This window comes from Acromyrmex echinatior, chromosome 18 (genome assembly GCF_024713525.1).
Source record: "Acromyrmex echinatior isolate Ae372 chromosome 18, ASM2471352v2, whole genome shotgun sequence".
NCBI lineage: Eukaryota > Metazoa > Arthropoda > Insecta > Hymenoptera > Formicidae > Acromyrmex > Acromyrmex echinatior.
In genome coordinates this window covers 768,279-787,947 of record NC_141869.1, presented here as the reverse complement: position 1 = coordinate 787,947, position 19,669 = coordinate 768,279, and the positions used below count along the sequence as shown (strand labels likewise).

General features: G+C 31.7%; 3 protein-coding genes across 7 annotated transcripts; 2 read left to right on the top strand and 1 right to left on the bottom strand.

Moving 5' to 3' along the window:
* Positions 1–4,077: 4,077 nt before the first annotated feature.
* LOC105150551 (ribosome assembly protein METTL17, mitochondrial) lies at positions 4,078–6,341 on the bottom strand. Its single transcript, XM_011063715.2, has 9 exons — positions 6,203–6,341; positions 5,971–6,124; positions 5,473–5,866; positions 5,214–5,367; positions 4,986–5,129; positions 4,819–4,905; positions 4,604–4,742; positions 4,298–4,436; positions 4,078–4,238 (listed from the first exon to the last, which is right to left on the bottom strand). Exons 1-9 carry the CDS (start codon positions 6,257–6,259, stop codon positions 4,085–4,087), a joined length of 1,422 nt encoding a protein of 473 aa, XP_011062017.1. The 5' UTR covers positions 6,260–6,341; the 3' UTR covers positions 4,078–4,084.
* Positions 6,342–6,677: 336 nt separating this feature from the next.
* LOC105150552 (solute carrier family 53 member 1) lies at positions 6,678–11,875 on the top strand. 5 transcript variants are annotated; one of them, XR_015548143.1, is made up of 12 exons: positions 6,678–6,817; positions 7,057–7,210; positions 7,298–7,554; positions 7,710–7,971; positions 8,031–8,206; positions 8,496–8,597; positions 8,745–8,982; positions 9,133–9,327; positions 9,402–9,571; positions 9,703–9,836; positions 10,340–10,399; positions 11,256–11,439. XR_015548143.1 is itself a non-coding variant. In XM_011063717.2 (11 exons), the coding sequence occupies exons 1-11, from the start codon at positions 6,749–6,751 to the stop codon at positions 11,491–11,493; spliced, it is 1,995 nt and encodes a 664-aa protein (XP_011062019.1). In that variant the 5' UTR covers positions 6,678–6,748; the 3' UTR covers positions 11,494–11,875. The 5 variants fall into 5 exon arrangements, 2 of the variants coding, with proteins under 2 accessions (XP_011062019.1, XP_087271749.1); XR_846741.2 differs by having other exon boundaries at positions 10,340–10,549; XR_015548144.1 differs by having other exon boundaries at positions 10,270–10,549.
* A 147-nt stretch (positions 11,876–12,022) lies between these two features.
* LOC105150550 (uncharacterized) lies at positions 12,023–19,094 on the top strand. The gene is made up of 7 exons (XM_011063714.2): positions 12,023–12,661; positions 13,803–14,417; positions 15,153–15,374; positions 15,468–15,534; positions 15,614–15,775; positions 15,947–16,052; positions 16,164–19,094. Exons 1-7 carry the CDS (start codon positions 12,577–12,579, stop codon positions 16,257–16,259), a joined length of 1,353 nt encoding a protein of 450 aa, XP_011062016.2. The 5' UTR covers positions 12,023–12,576; the 3' UTR covers positions 16,260–19,094.
* Positions 19,095–19,669: the final 575 nt, after the last annotated feature.

Below are 19,669 nucleotides of genomic sequence, written 5' to 3'. Positions count from 1 at the left end.
CACAATGATCCTCATCACATACACGAACTTTTCCAGTTTTAATAAATCTATTAAGTTTATTTATAGGTTTGTAAGCAATATTAAAGCCCTAACTATGTGATAAATTTTTCTGATACTTTATTTAAATATAGTATTATAAAAAACTTTTTCTTTAAATTAGAATTAGAATCGTTTTCATTATTATTACACTCACTATTTTTATCTAAATTAGTTCTATTTTCTAAAATTTTAATTCTGTTTTTTATTGTTGAAAAAATGAATTCAAGAGGATAACCATTCATTAACAGAGTGTGAACTAGTCGAAATATTATAAGTCTGAAATATTTTTTTCTTGAAATTTTGGATAGGATAAAAACAATATTCTGTCTAATTGCCTGATGATTACACCCTTTTCATGCACTAATGGATGATTGATACAATATAATGCATTTGTTAGACTTTGAGATGAATTGCGATACCTTAAACGCCTTAAACCATTGATATTATAAAAAATTTCAAAGAGATTACGGCTAATGAACGACAATTTACTTACAATATTAATATTTACTTACAATATTAATATTTGCCCTGATAATTTTGAAACAAATTTTGCAATTATGAATATAAATGAACAATGGCTGATAAATCTTAGTGAGACGGAGATTCCAGAAAAAGCCAAATTTGTATTGCAATTAGGGCAGCAGTTTAATTTATCTAACAATGTCATCAGCAAAGAAAAGAATATGCTTGAGTTTATTAAACATATTTAGTGTAATCTTTTCAAAACTGATGATGAAATTTGTAAAACGGTAAGGAATGAAGCAATTCAAATCAATAGATAATTGCGAAATTAAATCTGCCGAAAATGATATCATACGAGAGGGGAGATAAAATGATTCATCTCGGAGAATCCTGAAATTCTAGTTACCAGAGCTGATAAAGGTAACACAACTGTAATTATAAATCGTGAAAGTTACAGAAGTAAAATGTATGAAATTCTCAATGACCAGAGCACATACAGTTTAGTAAATGAAGATTCCACTAATAAAATATTATAACGGAAATTAGCAATTTATTAAAAAATTGGAAAAACAAGGGATACATTGACTTAAACATGTATAAAAAATTGTATGTATCGGATGGCGAATTCTCAAGTTTCTATGGACTGTCAAAAATTCATAAAAAAGATCATCCGCTGAGAATAATAGTTAGTTGTATAAACAGTGCCTTTTATCTATTAGCGACTTTCTTAAAAGATATAGATAATAGTAATAAAAAAAATTTTAGGTATGTCAAAAATAGTTTTGATATTGTGAATAAGTTCAATGGAAGGGTAATTGATAATAATTTATTATATCATTTGATGTGATTTCGATGTACACGAACATTCCGACCGATTTAGTATTAAAGAGTATTGAACGTAGGTGGAACCTGATTGAAAATAAGACTTCGATTCCTATCCATGAGTTTGTAAAAGCAATTATGATTATAATTAACTCTACATTTTTTAAATTTGACAAAAAAATATTTAAACAGATTTTTGACGTGCCAATGGGCTCTCCATTGTCCTCTACACGAATATTGTTCTACAAGACTTAGAACAAGAAATTATTACGACCAATAATATTGTTTCGTCTTTTTATTTCCGTTATGTTGATGACATTGTATTGTTCATGCATAAAGATAAAGTTAGGAATGTCCTGGAATTTTTTAATTCGTATCATGAAAAATTAAGGTTTACAGTAGACTTTGGCGACGAAAATGGCATTAATTTTTTAGATGTTAAACTAATGAGACAAGAAAGAAGAATCTTCGATATTTATAAAAAATCTACTAATTCAGGAAGATATTTGAATTATTATTCGAATCATCCATTAGTGCATAAAAGCGGTGTAATCATCGGGCAATTAGACAGAATATTGTTTTTATTCCATCCAAAATTTCAAGAAAAAAATATTTCTTAGTTAATGAATACTCTGTTAATGAATGGTTATCCTCTTGAATTCATTTTTTCAACAATAAAAAACAGAATTAAAATTTTAGAAAATAGAACTAATTTAGATAAAAATATGATATGTATATATATATAATGATATACATAGATATACATATAATGAGTGTAATAATAATGAAAACGATTCTAATTCTAATTTAAAGAAAAAGTTTTTTATAATACCATATTTAAATAAAGTATCGGAAAAATTTATCATATAGGCTTTAATATTGCTTACAAACCTATAAATAAACTTAATAGATTTAAAACTGGAAAAGTTCGTGTTTGTAATGAGGACCATTGTAGTTTATAAGATAAATTGTCTAGATGTGAGTCTTCTTATGTTGGCCAAACAAAAAGGAAATTAAAAATTCGAATCAAAGAACATAAGGTTGACATAAGAAGATCCATCTCTGAGATGTCAGTAGTTTCACGCCACCAAATGAATGAGATGCACGAATTGGATTGGGATAATATTAGAATTTTAGATACAGAACAATCGTTATTTAAAAAAAGAATTTCTGAAATGATATACATAAAAAATCAAATAAGTAGTATTAATAAGCAAAGTGACACTGAAGGTTTGCCTGATGTTTATCTGCCTTTCCTAAGGAAAGATCTCTCTCATACTTAAAAATAATTCTGGAACAATCTAAACTTTTGACATATATATATATATATATATATATATATATATATATATATATAACGGTATACGATATAATCAAGCACTTTTGAAATAATCATACATCATGTCACGACGGAATTTCCATCTGCGTGAGGAAAGTGCTTGATTCATTTTGTTTGTAAAATAGGTAACGATTCAATCCTCATAAAATTGATTAGAAGATAACGATAGTTTAATTTTTAAATAAAACCTGAAATTGTTGTTCTACATAACTTGCCATATGATAATTGGCGCTACAACAATGTTGTATGATGCACTTTCACAAGATGAAAGAACATATTCATATATATTTATATTATACGACGGTTGAATTTAATGTCAGATATACGTAAATTCTGCGTTTTATTAATATTTGATTGATGATTAGATTTTATTAAAGATGACAAATTGTGGCCGAAACGTCTAAAGATTTTTTAATATAATGAATTATTAAATTTTACACAATATCCAGTATTATAGTTTCATGCTCCTTTTTTTATGTTCGATTTATAAATCAAATTTGTTATTAGGTGTTGGAATTAATTCGTAGCGTTTTACAAGTGATGGGAAGTACTTTCATTAATGTATTTTTTAATGCTCATGTGAAATAAATAACATTCTTTCATTTAAAAACGCTACGAATTAATTCCAACACCTAATATATTGAAATATTAAACTTGCTGATTATGTTCCTATAAATATTCAATCCTTAATTATTCATGACTATGACTAAAAAATCATACAACCTTGAATTGGACAGTTCAAATGAATTTAAAGAGATCATTTAACACGATATAAAATAAAAATATTATATACTATACATTTGAGAACATGAATTTTTTGGATTGATTTTAATATTATGTACGTAAGAAAGATTGTGAATATAAAACATTAGGTATTGACTAGAATTTATTAGAATAAGATCACTGAAGATGATCAAGTTTAAAAGGTCGAAACGTTTATAGTTATTATTAGGTGTTGGAATTAATTCGTAGCGTTTTTTAATGAAAGAATGTTATTTATTTCACATGAGCATTAAAAAATACATTAATGAAAGTACTTCCCATCACTTGTAAAACGCTACGAATTAATTCCAACACCTAATACATTAATAAATTATTTTATTAAAAAAATTCGCAAATAATATCCAGCGCGGCTCGAATAGCTGCGCATTTAAATTAATATTAATGAATTGATATTCGTATGAGTCTTATTAATATTATAGAATTATTGCTTTATTATAACAATATATGTAAATTATTATTTATTCCTAAATAAGTTGAAATTTTTATCGTTATCTCAAATCTATATTTATTTAATAAAGATATATATATATATATATATATATATATAATAAAAGATTTAAGAGATATATATATATATATATATATATATATATATATATACATGTATATATAAAATAAAAAAACAACAAAAATAAATGTTTAATGAAACTTTATTTCCTCATTCAATGTATTCTCATTTTCAGTAGCCGTTTTAGTAACTGTTTTAGTTTCTTCTAAATTTTCTTGTTGTTGTTCATAATGCAGAGGTAATCTATCGCCCCATTCACTCTCTCTTGCACAACGGTACATATGTCTGGTAATAAAAAGATTTCATGTAATTGTATACGCAAACACAATTTAATAGATACATACTTTCCATGCTTGTATTTTGTAAATATCTCCTCTTTCAATTCTCCACTGTTGGTGCACATGCGACAGATCGTGTGATTAGAACGTTTTAGTATAGCTCGCACGATCCTTGGCCATTGCTCATCATTCTCAGGACGTTTGCCTGTAAAAAGAAATATATTTTGTATTTTTGTATTGGAAAGGATATACGTAACATCTCGATAAAACTTAATAATTAGTGCCAATATATAATTTCTATCGTGTCTTTTATAAGACGTGATTTAAATAACAATTTTGTTTATGTTATTTTTATTTTTCAACCTTACTTACTTTTCTTTAACACAACATAAGAATATAGCTCTGATTTGTGTTGCCGACCGCCCAAAAATTGCAACGGGTGATAAAAAACGCTTAAATTGCACGGAGTATTGTCGGTGGCAAATCTTGGACACTTCAAATCATGTGGACACTAAATTGCAACAATAATATAACAGATTTAAGAGACAATCAATGCATCATGTTCGGATTTCTTACCTAATACTTACAGGTGAGAAAACATGAGCAAATTGCGTTTCACGTCTACGTTTTGAATTTGCGTATTTGAGAACGAAATCTCGTGCTTCATTTACTAGCTTTCAAAAAAAAAAAAGAACAAGGATGAGAATTTTACAAAATATATGTAGTAAAGTAAAATCATACTGAATATGCCTACTTTGAAACCTGCATTGGTTCCTTCTTCTACAATAATCAGGTAATTGTTAGTCTTTGCCCAAAGTTTTAATATTGCGTCGATACGTGATTCCATACCCGGCAATTCAAACAAAGTATACGCGCTCACTACGATATCGTATGTTTGCTAAAAAATAACGGAGATATATCAAATTATATATATTTTCTGAACAAAAACTTTAATGTGTATAATATTTTATATTACTCTTACATTCATCGAGATAGGAAAATATTGACGATGAAAAACTTCTTTGATCTTTGGCTCGGCAGCTTTCGCTAATCTTTCCGACAATTCAATCATGAATTCCGATATTTCAACACAAAAGTATTCTTTTAACGTTTTCGACCAAATCTCAGATGCTGCCCTATAGAATAAAAAAAAAAAGATTCCTTAATGTTATATTAATCAATCTTGTATTAAATATTCTAGATTTTTCAAATCATCCAATATAGTTGATTTTTACATTTACCACATGACTGTGCCAACACCAGAGCCAAAATCAAACAATGTTTGTGGTCTGAAATCCTTGTCGCGAAATTTAATTTCGTTGAAAATTTTACATAAAACCGCATAATTCTGAACGCTTCTGCTGACCAGGTACGTCAGGGAAGTGAGTTTATCGAAGTGTATTGGTTGCCAGTTATAAACATTTTGTTTCAAAATCATCCTGGACTTTCTATCTTTATGGAAATTTATATCCTCTATCGATATCTTTTCACCATGGTTATTAATATTCAAATGCTCTTCTACTTTCTGAAATTTTGCTGGTAATTCATGTTGTTCTAATGGTGGATGACGTTTATTCAAGTGATGTATTAATTTCTTTGTACTCTCTTTAATTTCTTTCAACTTTATTTGTCTCTCTAGAAGTATAGTATTAGAAAATAGTAATTAACAACAATATAAAAATATTCTATAAATATTTTAAATGTAAGAACTAAATATGTATGCATTGTATAATTTATACCTTTTAAGATACTTTGTATTTCTTTTATTGCCCATTGTGGAAACACTGGTGTTTTAGGAATAACTATACCTGGATGATGCCTATATTTGATTTCATTATTAGAGACTGAAGTAAATACTGTATCACTAAGTACAGCTTTTGATTTTGCTGAAAACTGAATAAAGATCTCATTAGCATATCAATTCTTTTAAATATATATAAATTCAATTTATAGACATCATATCGTACTTACATAACGTAAAGACGTAAATTTTATGCAACACACTCTTGGTACAATTAACTTTACCATATTTACATTTGAAAGAATTACGTTTACGATCTAACAATCAATTTACGTTCCTCTTCCAATTTCTCAATAAAATACTTGAATGTACTGTACGGAAACAAGAGAAAATATTTTGAAATGTATGTGCAATATATGATACACACATTGTTTACTATGTTTCATAACCTTCACAAGAAATTTTCTTCATTTTTAAATAGAAAACACAACGGTGTATATAAAAACAATTTGTAATATCTTGTAACAACGCTGCGAAAAAGTCTTGGTTATTGCGCCAGTTTTGTAAAGAAACCGCGCATAGGTTATGACGCGACATAACCTACAAGTACATAATACCTGCGAAACATGCGTTGCCTGATGAATCTAGGGCTTTAAAAATAATTCGATACGATCTTGATGAGTATATGTCAATTCAAGTATCCTGTTTACGTAGATTCGTCGTGTAATCGCTGACACGACGTCCTCTTCTTCCTCCTCTATCTTTTCTTCCTCACCATGAAATTCGCGGAACATCTAAGCGCTCACATCACACCGGAATGGAGAAAACAGTATATCAACTACGAGGTGTGCTTTCAATATTGAAAAATTCTATATACAGTGTATATATTTTTCTTTTACATTCCGTTTTATTTTTGTATACATGTATTTTTTGCATGTTTTATATATACAATAGTAGTTATTTTTATTATTTAAGCGATTGCAATCTTTATTTTATTTTTATCTTTTCCTGTATTTTAACATTTATTGTGTCAACTAATTGCAAGAAATTTACATAATACTTTGTGTCATGTAATAATACACAGGAAATGAAGGCTTTGCTGTATGCTGCAGTAGAGCAGGCTCCATCCGCAGATGTAAGCGAACCATACGTTTTAGATAGCTTCTACAGCAAGTTTGATGAGAAGTTTTTCCATTATTGCGATAAGGAACTGACAAAAATAAATACCTTCTATTCTGGTAAGTTCAATTGACATTTGAAATACTTTTATCTAACATAATAATTATTTAAGTGCAAAATGAATGAAAAGCATGTTCTATTTTCAGAAAAGTTAGCAGAAGCTACACGTAGATTTGCCACACTTAACAACGAACTAAGCGAGATTTTATCAGTTTCTGAGGATGCACTAAGTCGTAAGGCACGCTACCGCAGTCATATTCTTCACAAAAAGCCGGTATCGGCACGCAAACTTCAAGAGTTAAAATTAGCCTTCTCCGAATTCTACCTTTTTCTTATTCTACTTCAAAATTACCAAGACTTGAATTTTACTGGATTCCGAAAAATTTTGAAGAAACATGACAAAGTATGTAGATTTATTTAACTTTACGTTTGCAATTTATGTATACAATTAATTTAAATGTAGAATAAAAAAAAAATTATGAATTGCATATGTTCGAGAAACACAAATAAATAAGAAAAAATATGAAGAGATATGTATAAAGTAATGATATTTTGTAGCTTCTGAATGTAGACTTTGGTGGCAAATGGCGCGCAGAACACGTTGATACGGCGATTTTCCATACACGGAAGGATATAGATAGATTGATTGTAGAGACCGAGGCTGTAGTCACTCGAGATCTGGAGCATGGCGATCGTCAAAGAGCCATGAAACGGCTCAGAGTACCTCCACTCGGAGAACAGCTCTCTCCTTGGATTACATTTAAAGTCGGTCTTTTTTCCGGTGCTTTTGTCATACTTTTTATAGCTGTGATATTATCCGGTAAGCAGAATAAAAATTTTTTCCCTTTTATTTGCATTACATTGACTTTAATTTTTTAGCTATGCGATATAAAAAAAAGGATAACTGGAAGGTATTATGTCGAATTTATCGTGGGCCACTTCTTATGATAGAATTCCTCTTTTTGATGGGAATTAATGTTTATGGCTGGAGATCTTCTGGCGTAAATCATGTGCTGATATTCGAACTTGATCCACGCAATCATTTGTCAGAACAGGTTTTATGACAGATAAAATCAATATTTTAGATTACAGTTATATTAAGATAATACTAATTTTAGTATTTTATTTAGTTGTACAGAATTTTAAATAGTTCTTATATTATTAATAAATATATGTCTCCTCATAACTGTAATAAACAAAATTTAAATTATTATTAACTAGTATGATGTTTGTCGTTCTTTGTTCGCTTTTATCCTATATATTAATTTTAATTGAAATTGTATTAACATCTTATAATTAAAAATAGATTATTGATGTCGCAAAATTCATGTATTGTAATTTCAGCATATCATCGAAATGGCAACCATACTCGGTCTAGTTTGGTCCATGTCCATTTTGGGTTTTCTATACAGCGATACGTTGGGTATACCACCATTTGTTCAACCAGTAAGGTCACGCGTATTTCTATATAAGTGTGTGTTACCACTCTAAAATATTTATTTTAAGAGTATTGTAAAAAATTTAAAATATGACGAGTAATTAATTCTTCATAGTGTAAACAATTCTCAAGGAATTAACTGTAGCTTTTTATAGATGCTGTTTTATGCGCTATTGGCACTGTTCTTATTCAATCCTACCAAGACTTTACGACACGAGGCAAGATTTTGGACGCTGCGCGTTCTGGGTCGCGTTTTTTGCGCACCGTTTTTTTATGTGGGATTCGCGGATTTTTGGCTCGCTGATCAACTCAATTCTCTTCATACAGTCTTTCTAGACTTTCAATATTTTGTCTGTTTCTATATCCAGAATTCTTCTTGGACCGACGTTACAGGTCAGTAATTAATTATATAGATACAACGAATCATTTATGCTACACTAGTTATTGTACATAACTTTTTCATACTATGAACTTCCTCCTCCTTATATTTGTATTTATATCTATAATCAATATTCAATATCCATATTTCTCTTTTTTGAATAGATACAGACACCTGTATAATGCGTGAACTATCGATGAGACCGTTTGTGGTATGTTTACCGGCGTGGTTTCGATTTGCACAATGTCTCAGGCGTTATCGAGATACGAAAGAGACCTTTCCACATCTCTTAAATGCAGTCAAGTATGCAACAAGCTTCTTCGTGGTTATTTTCGCTTATTTGCACTTAACAAACAAGAGTAAGTACTTCGCTTAAATAATTTGAATTAAGTATTGTCTATTTTTTAACTCAACTAATTGTACTATTAAATAGAATACTACGCACTGTCTACTGAGAATCCCTACTTTTACTTATGGCTGACAGTCAGTGTAGTGAGTTCCTGTTTTACGTACACTTGGGATGTAAAATTGGATTGGGGTCTTTTCGATAGCAGTGCTGGGGAAAATAAGTTTCTCAGAGAAGAGATAGTTTATTCATCACCTGTATGTTTTTTCCATATTAAATTCTATTATATTATATGCACAGATATTAATAATATTGATGACAACTAATGTATTAACTGTTTATTTAATTAACGATTCATCACAGCCCATTCTGCATTTCCATTTTGCAGTATTATTACTACTTTGCAATGGTTGAAGATTTTATCTTGCGATTTGGATGGGCATTTTCTTTGTCTCTAACAGAAATGGGTTATATACACGCGGACCTTATGGTTTCTATAGTTGCCCCATTAGAAGTTTTCAGGTAAATATATTTATATTCGTATTTTAATATTGAATGCACGTAGAGAATATATTGAAATTGAAAAATAATTGTACTAGCTCAATGATTGCAAGTCGTCGATTTTTATCGTTGTTATGTTATGCTTAATAAAGTGTTAATATTTAAGTTTATGATTTGCACGCACACTATACACACATAATTCTTAAATGTCTCAATACTTTAAAAGCAAAACTCAAAAACATTATATGTGAACTTGAAAACGAGTTGTTTAGATTTTATTCCCATAATTTATAAATAAAAAAATGAAATTAATAAATTAAAAAAAAAATTATTTTTAAATTTAGATTGATCTAAAATATTGACATGTAATTAAGAATCAATTATTCGCGCTCAAAATTATCTTCAGTGAGTAATGTCGTTTGTACTCTGTAACGAAATAATTGATTGTCAAAAGTTAAAAGCAGCGACTTAATCGACGATAGACTGGCCAATCTAATCGCTTATCAATGTGCCTTACTAATAAGTCGCTAGAAGGTTCGTGTGGAATTACTTTCGACTGGAGAACGAACATCTATACAACGTAGGCAAGTTCCGAGCGGTGCGTGATATCTCCATAGGGCCCATCAGACGCGATGAAGATAACGTAATCCATCTGATGGATAGTGTAAACGAGAATGACGATAGCGAAGATGACAATGATGATGAAGACCCATGATCACGATGTCTGATACGTTGTAATTTGTCTCTTTATTTTAATTTTTTACTTATGTTTATATATTATATATATTTTTTGTTTATTGTTTAAATTCAAAAATACTATTATATTTTTTTTACTGTATAATATTGTTTGATTATTGGATGCACGACATTATGCAATTGTTTGCACGCCCTAGTGAACATTTTTCTCAGAATTTTTCATATAATTTTTCAGAATCTCTTTATAATTTTTCAAAATTTTTACATAATTTTATAATTTTCTCATATTTTTTATACGAATTGGAACATTTTGTCAGAGAATCTATTTCTTTTTTCAGAATTTTTCAAATATGTTAATTATGAAATATCGTAAGATTTCTAAGATTTTTTTGTAAGTATAATTTCTGATGAAATGTTATAAAATATAAAAAATTAAAAAAATATTTTTTAAAAATTATGAGATGAGAAATTTCAGAATATTTCAGAATTCAATTGTATGAAAAATTCTAAGAGAAGATGTAAACTTTCCAAATATTTCTGAATATTTTTGAAAAATGTTTAAATTCGTTTAAAAATTATGAGAAAAGTTTTCAGGGTATTCATAGTGAATTTCATATGAAGTTTTTATAAATGTATATTAATTCTACAATATATATTACAATATATATTATATACATATATATTATTATTATGATGATTAAAAAAAACTGGGTCATCGTCATAATTTATATGTTTTCTTGACAGACGTTTCGTGTGGAACTTCTTCCGCTTAGAAAACGAGCATTTGAACAATTGTGGCAAATTTAGAGCAGTACGGGATATCTCGGTTGCACCAGTGGACTGCTCGGACCAAACACAAATATTGCGAATGATGGACGCTTCCGACGGCGTAATAAATCGCAGGCGAAAGCAAAATATAGAAGAAAAACGCAAGCCGATTCGATTGCTCGTAACGGACGAGTCTCTGTTGGACAACAATTAAAGCGGTGTGATCATCGATTTGGCATAGTTACATTTATAGCTAAATTGATTGTTTTGTACCGCCTTATTATTTTGTTTACAATTATGATGAATAATCAAATTGACAAAAGCAGAGAATATAAAAATATGAGAATTTTGACATTCTTTGGATATAAGGTGTCGAATCATTTATGTGACATGTTAATTAGATGTGTTAGTTCATCGATGTGATTAAAGATTACGACTATCTGTAAATAAATAGTGAATTGATATAATTTATAAATCAAAGGATTTCAAAGGAATCAAAAGGATGAGACCGTATCAAAAACATTAAGGACTGATGTGATGATTTTTATTTCGATTATCTGTATCTCGACTAAATAAATAATTGTTACGAAATGAAACGTTGTGTTTTAAGAACGACATTTAGGCATGTATCATTTCCTTATTAAACATTTAAATCCAAAATATAAATTAAAAAATGTCTCGACGTTATCATTAATATTTGACAATATTTTTTTACTCTCAATAGTTCTGGAGCATAACAGGTCCATCAGCATTCACCATTGAAATATACAATTAACAAACTTTGCATTATCAAATATATTATGAACTCAGAGAAACGTTTCTATTCTACCGATATTCAACGGATGAATCAAAGGGTGAACGTCCGGGCAAAATGAATCGGAACCACGGCAATCTTGTAAACGGAACAAATCCTCACATGTGTGGATGCGGGTGTACAGAGTAGTGGGGGTACATGGCAGCTGCTTAATGACACCTAATGCGCCCATGTTAATCGCCGGCGCAGTATACGACAATAGGAGGAGAAAGAGGAGGCGGAAGAGGAGGAAAAGCGCGTCCTCGAGGAACGCGGTGCGGAGTACTCGCGCAACGTCGGAACAAGACGAAGCTGATGTGGGAGGGTGAAAGTCGGTGTGGTGGTCGTTATTGATTGCGAAGCCGCACTAATCGCGCAAGCTCGCTGTCCGCCCTGAATGAAGTGACGTGCTCTCTCGCATATGGAGACGCGAATAGAGAAACGATAAGACCTGTGCAGGGCCCTCAGCAGCCGACCAACAGCAGTGACGACGACGACGAGAGGATGCTCCTTCAACGGGGCTGCACTTGGCTGACGTTAATGCCGCTCCTATTGAGCTTGTCCACTGGCGAGCTCAGCTTTTATCGGGGTGAGTAAGGTAGAGTCTACGGCCTTAGGAGGCAACGTTTCCAAGGGGAATGACACGAAGAAGACCCACTTGTAACTCTTTGAAAATAGTCATGTTTTATTTTTAATTAGCAAGGCTTGATTAATTAAATGTTAAAATATAATCGATTGACTGTTTCGCACAAATATATTTGCTTAAATAAACAAAGAAAAAAATATGTTAAGGAGCAAAAAATGTTTTAACGGTACTAAGATGATCTAGGTTTTTTAAACAGCATATATATCTAAAAAAAAATTGTTTCTATAACAGTACCAATTCAGAATTTTAAAGAAAAAAAACAACTATTATCATTTTTATGATAAACCATCATCATCTTGTGACCTCTTTATCATTAAGAATATTTTTTTTTTACTGAGAAATATTATTCGAAATAATATGAGATGATTTTAGAATCTTATTTCTTTCCGATGCTTAAATAAATATTTAGTTTACAATTCAAATTTTTCGAATATATGTAGTATAAAAAATATACTTATTATATTCATATTATAACATCGAAAGATTCTATCTTTTTATGATATATTGTAAATGAGAATTATGAACGGATAATCCGATAATCGTTTATAGTATTTTCTGTCCTCGAAGCGTAATTAAGACTTGAAGGTCAAGAGTAAATTGCGCGATTGTTTGTGATGCGATTACAGTTTGCTCCAATTCTTACCGATGACCAATTGACATATAATATGATTTATATATAAGCGTAAAATTTTATGTGTACGTAACACACAACATACTTAAAAAGATTTAACTAGCATACAAATGATTATACTGGGCGTTATCGTAGAATGCTAGCATATCGTTGGCTACAGGAAACCCGATTACATGTATAACGAAAGCGGTAGGAAACTCGGTGATAATAATTTCAAATTACATACAACTTCAATTTAACGTTCGCTATTCACGTTGTCTTAGTTCGTAATATTTATTGGATTAAAGCTAATATATTAAAACTTATCTCTCATTTTTTACTGAAGGCGAATTTTATGTTAGAATTAGAATTTGACTTGATTAGTATTAGAATAAAACTGATAATTAGAGAATTGTATGAATCTATAAATGCGGAAATATATATTTTCTATTTTCTCAAACTGACATTACATAGATGCGCTCCCGGAAACGTCGGAAGATGTTGCGCTGAAGTTGGCCCGTTATCTGGAGGCGCATCGTCTTCAGCAGCGTCTTCATCGGTCGCACCTGCCTACGTTTCTGTCGTCAATGTATAAAAAGCACAACAGTCTGCTGGATCATCAGGAAGAGCGCGAAGTCCTTTTAAAACTTCTGTCCGATAGAAAGGATTTTCTGGAATGGTTGACGCACTTTTATCGTCAGAATCAAATTACGGAACCAAATTACCTTTCATCTTATTTCAATCTGGATCTTAAGCGTCCGACTTACTCCGAAGAGAAACAGCCGAGTGAAAACGATGGCCGTTTCTCCAAAGATCTCGGGTACGGGAAAATTTTCGATATGAACAGAGATCCAATGGAGTCCACATTAGACTCTTTCCAAAAAAAGTACATGGATTTCAATCACGGAACATTCCATCATGAGGGCGGAATGGAAGCAGCACCTATACATCCAGCAACGGCAGCTGCATCGGGAGCGACCGAACCAGAATTCACGTATAAATTCGATGACTCGAATCTCAAGGAGAAGCACCCGTTTGCGGTGAAACCGAATGATCCCAGATACTACGGCGAGGAACCATTTTCGTCAGGTGAATTCCTTTGTTCCATTGATTTCATTGGGATTCTTTAGAGTAATGCTTTTAATTTTGATGCCTGCAACTCTAAAAAGGATACAAGATTTATTAATAAATTTATATCTATCCACATACGATATTCTATATTTCTTTGAAAAATTAGACAAGAACTTTTTGGTATTTTGATTTAAAAAAATACACACACACACACACACACACACACACATACACACATAAAATAATTGAGCAAAACGAAAAATAAGTAAGAAATTATTTCTATTTCTTAAGAAATTATTATTTAACTTTTTTTATGTGTAATCAATATGGAAGAAATATCAATTTAAAAAAAAAATTATTTTTTAAATACGTTTTCTTACTTTTTTCTTTTAAAAAATCTCAAGATTACTGATGTGTAAATGATTTCATTATTATTCATTTTTTATTTACAATTAATTTTTCTTATACGATGATTTTCTTTTACGAAATCGAATTTGAGAACATTATCCTTTACACATTAACATTATTATTAAGTCTTGGAAGGATTAAATTACGTCATAACAACAACTGTACGACTATACAAGCATCAATAATTACTCCGCTTATATTTAATCCATTCTTTTTTTAAACTTTCCCTTTTTAAATCACTTTGACCCGTTGGCAAGTACAGTTCCTATCAGCTGTCTTTATTCTTTGTTTTTTCTTAAAAACTATAAATGGCATTACACTTTTTCTTTTTTGTGCATTTCATAGATGATTTAGATTGGCAAGACAATTCAAGGATGACTTTGAAGGAGGAGAAAATTGCAAATAAAGAGCGAACATTAGTAAAACATGAAGATGACATGCGGAATGTCAAGCAGGAGATGGATTTAACCGCAAGTCTCGACGTACCGGAACCGGATAGACTTGCGGGGCACCATCCGGTGAGCGTGCCCATAAATCAGGACTTCAACAATGACATTTATTTTATTGGTAAGCAACTAAAACGAAATGAGAATTGTAAAAGAATTATCTGATTTTTTTCAATTAACGCGATTCAACGTGATATTTCGTATGCATTTTCAGCCATTGTGGCCGGTTGCAGTGCAGCTGCGATGTTTGCTTTAGTATTGATTAGTTTAACGTGGTGCAGGTAATGCCGATCACAATAATTTATCGCTTAGCTTGCTTTACAGCGTTTCATTTTCTTTTTACGGGATCATATTTTTCAGATTACAACGCGGTGCGAAAGCTGCGGCGGACATAGAATATCCTGCTTACGGTGTGACGGGACCGAACAAAGATGTATCGCCTTCCGGTGATCAGAGGCTCGCTCAGTCTGCTCAGATGTATCACTTCCAACATCAGAAACAACAAATTATTGCCATGGAAAAGTGAGTTTAATTTAGATGTAGTCATTCTTATATAAGAGAGATGATATCTATAATTAATATAATTGCTAAAAAATAAACATATATTTCTTGACGATATCCACTATTTCATAAAAATCTTAGAAATAGGAGAATATTATTTTGAAAATAACGTTTAACAAATATCTGCTGCAGTCGTACTTCTGCAACGAGGGATCCGGGTTCCCTTTCGGAAGCGGAGAGCGATGAAGAGAATGAGGAGGGTGACTATACCGTTTACGAATGCCCAGGACTTGCATCTGTGAGTATCGTATACAAGGAATCATAATTCCTGTTTCAGAATTCAGAATCTCAAATGTCTGTCTCAATTTTGAGTATTATCTTAAGAGCGGCTTTCGATACTTTGTTAAAGACGGGCGAGATGGAAGTGAAGAACCCGATGTTTCATGACGATCCTACTCCGGCGACGCCGGCGACGCAGAGCAACAAAGAAGAGGACCACATATAGTTTCAATAAAGTAGAAAAAATAAAAACCGTACGCGCGCGATCTGAAGAAATCTTTCCCGGTGCTTAGCTCACTGTTAATATATCATATCGGAAACGTTTATCTATATTGAGTGTATACAACTTTAATATTTATATATGGCGCGATGAGAAAGAGAGAAAAAGAGAAACGACGCGTTTTACGGGAAGATGGGAAAGAAGAGACTTCGGTTCGATACCAAAACGACCGATGTCATTTTTCGTTCCGGAAGAGAACAGAAATGCTTATATAGTAAATGAAATCGGAGCACGACAAAAACGAATCAATAAGTGCGCGTTTTATGCGGGTGGGTTTAGTACTTGCGATTTGTCGAATTGGATTACATCGTCGAATTGGTGAATCGAATCGATTTTACGAAATGCCGATGGTGCTTCTTCAAGGAAGTTCAACCCTAAAAAACACCAGTTTTTTAAGTTACATTACAAGAAATATATATATATTGTAAAAGAAGACGATAGAGTTTATATCGTCTTTTTTCCAATAACACACATGAAGGTGATGTCAGTTTTGCGAAATGTTATATTGGCTGCGTTCAACAAAAACAGAAAAAGCAGCTTAATAAACACTTTGTATTAATTACACTTTGGATTATATTTTTAATATAGAGAAATGGTTCTACCTCAATTCAAAATATAAAAATATAATTCAATCAATGCAAAGTGCTCCCTAAACAAAACTTTCTCTGCTGAACGCAGCCATTGTGTTTTTTTTTTTGCGAGCTTATGAGCGGAAGTAACGGAATTCGATGGGGAGTGAATTATCGATCAAAACCGCGTCTATACGAGAACACCCAGTTTTCTAATATCGCGACATACTATAGTTTGTACTTTCATAGTAGGAGCAGTTGCCGCACGATTGTCGCAATTATTTTTCTATGACTCGACATAGAACCGGTTGTACATACAGCTCGGATATCTGGTGAACACTTGACAGATATATACGATCGCGCGCACGATACATTCATCGGATATGCGTGCTGCTTGAGCGATGGTATACCAAAGTTTATCGTCCGAGATTATACTCCCTTGAAAGTAAAAAAAAAAAAAAAAACTACGACTGTTAATTTGGGACGGTCCACGATTATTCGAATCTGTTTAGTATTGGTCGGATATATATGGAAAGTTATATACAATATTATTGTATAATTACACAATTATATTTCACAAAATCTTAACTCTTATACATCTGTCTTAGGGTATACAAGCATAAATACTACACTAAACAGTGTTTTGCAGAACGTATCCGTTTTACACGCATGAGGAACAGAATGCTATACGTCGGATTTTTATCATTGCAAATATTTTCTTTTAAAATTGCAATGAGATTGTGACAAACAATATGGTTTAAGTTTGTGTTGTACTATTTCTAGATAGATTAAACAAGATAACGAGTTTCTGGCAAGCTCGTTTACAAATAACGATATGTTTTATCGGAATCATGTTATAAAAGTTTCTCTTCCGAAAAAAAAAAAAAAAATTAATTAGAAATTTCAAGCTTCTTATTAATTATTTTACGATTGCTTGTAATGTATGCTAAGTGGTAACACCAAGTAGTTTCATTCGAACCGAAGAGAAAATTGTTTGAAAGTATATAAAGCTCGATATAAAGTATACTATTGTACATTTTGTTATTCTAATTTATAAAGTAACAGTCCCAAATTATCTTCTGCTTTATGTGATATAAGAAAGTCAATAGCATGAGCCGTGCAAACATACAAATTAAGTTGTCAAGTTTTCCATCCTCAAAAATGCAACGTTTCTTTACGAATTATAACTACGGAAATATGCTTGCTGCGAGGAAACTGTTCCCTTTCGACAGTTGCCGATAGATATATACATATACGTGCAAAACACACACGTACACGTACAGACACATATACACCCGCGTAACATTTGTTGGCTTAAAAGGACAATATATTTTATTTTTCTATTGATAATCATTGTTAGCCATGTAAAGGGAATCTAATCGCTATTAATCTTAAGTCAAATGCAGAGCTACTATTTATTTTAGCGAAATGTTAAATGTCTATTTAATGCGAGGATTTAAATGCAGAGAACTAATGGGAGGTGTATCATGTGATTTACCTCCCCGTTTTGCGTTGTAACTATTACAAAATCCTTCTCTTCGCCGTTTACTCTAACACAATACAGGCATGTGACATAAGATCTCTAAGTGGTATAAAGAGTTCTTCCTTTTCCCGCTACCTAGTACATTATTAAGCGATTAATGTACCTTAGCTGATGAGTGTAATGATAAGTTAAAGCATGAATATTATATGTTTCTAGTCTTATGCTGACACTATGACCAGTATTCATAGTCAGTTCTTATTTCAAGATCGTCTTAAGTAATGTCTTAAGACGCTAATACGGTCCTCTGATTGGTTTGTAACTTTTTAAGACTGTACTTAAGACTGTCTCTTGAATATAAGATCTGATTATGGATACCAGCCTATGACATATATTATTACACGAGTACATTAAACGTATAAGCAGAGAACACTATGAGAGGACAATCTGCGTACAAATAGACTATTGGCGTATAGCGAATTTGTAGCATGATTGTGCGCGTTATATCTATACCTCGGAAAGTAGGGAATTATTTGTCGATTTGAATTAAACTTAATCGCATAATTGAAATTATAATCTTATACCTTGCAACATCCGTCTACTTATAAATTGTATTACACGATATATTATATTATTTTCACTCTTACTAATCAAAAGCTAGCGATAAAAAGACAGATGCAAGTTATAGATAAATGTATTATTATTTTATTAATAAATTGTTTATTTTATAAAGTGTCTACCTTCATGCGTTGCGCGTTAAACTGGTTTTACATTAAATGACGCAAGCCGATCCGCAAGATTGTTGCGACAGCCAATTTGGAGCTTGGCATTTTTCAATTAACGCTTCAAATTCACTGTTGTAGAAAACTTCGCGATCGATTCGCGTGACTCGCGTCTAATCGGTCTAATGTAGAACCAGTTTTCAGATGCGAAATAAAGAGGAATAAACGGGAACAAAGGAAAATGGTTTTCGAGCTCGATCCCGGATCCGAGCCATTCCCAGCCATTTCCGAGCCCCGGACAGTCCCGGATATTTGAAAGTGCAAATTGTAACGGGGAAGGGATTAACGTCTACTCGTCCCCGCTTGCGCATGATCGCGAATAGCTTTCGGCAGTTCTCGGCGTTCTCGTTCTCGGCTGACTCGGCTCTGTTTCGTCAACATTGGATGAACGTTGCTGTATAAGCTGCATTGGACCGTTTGTCATACCAGCAGGCTTCTCTCGTTGCCGTTGACCGTTCCGTAACGTATTACGTGTCGTCTATATTACGAAATCGTTACGTGTCCCGTCGTTGAAGAGAGAAACTT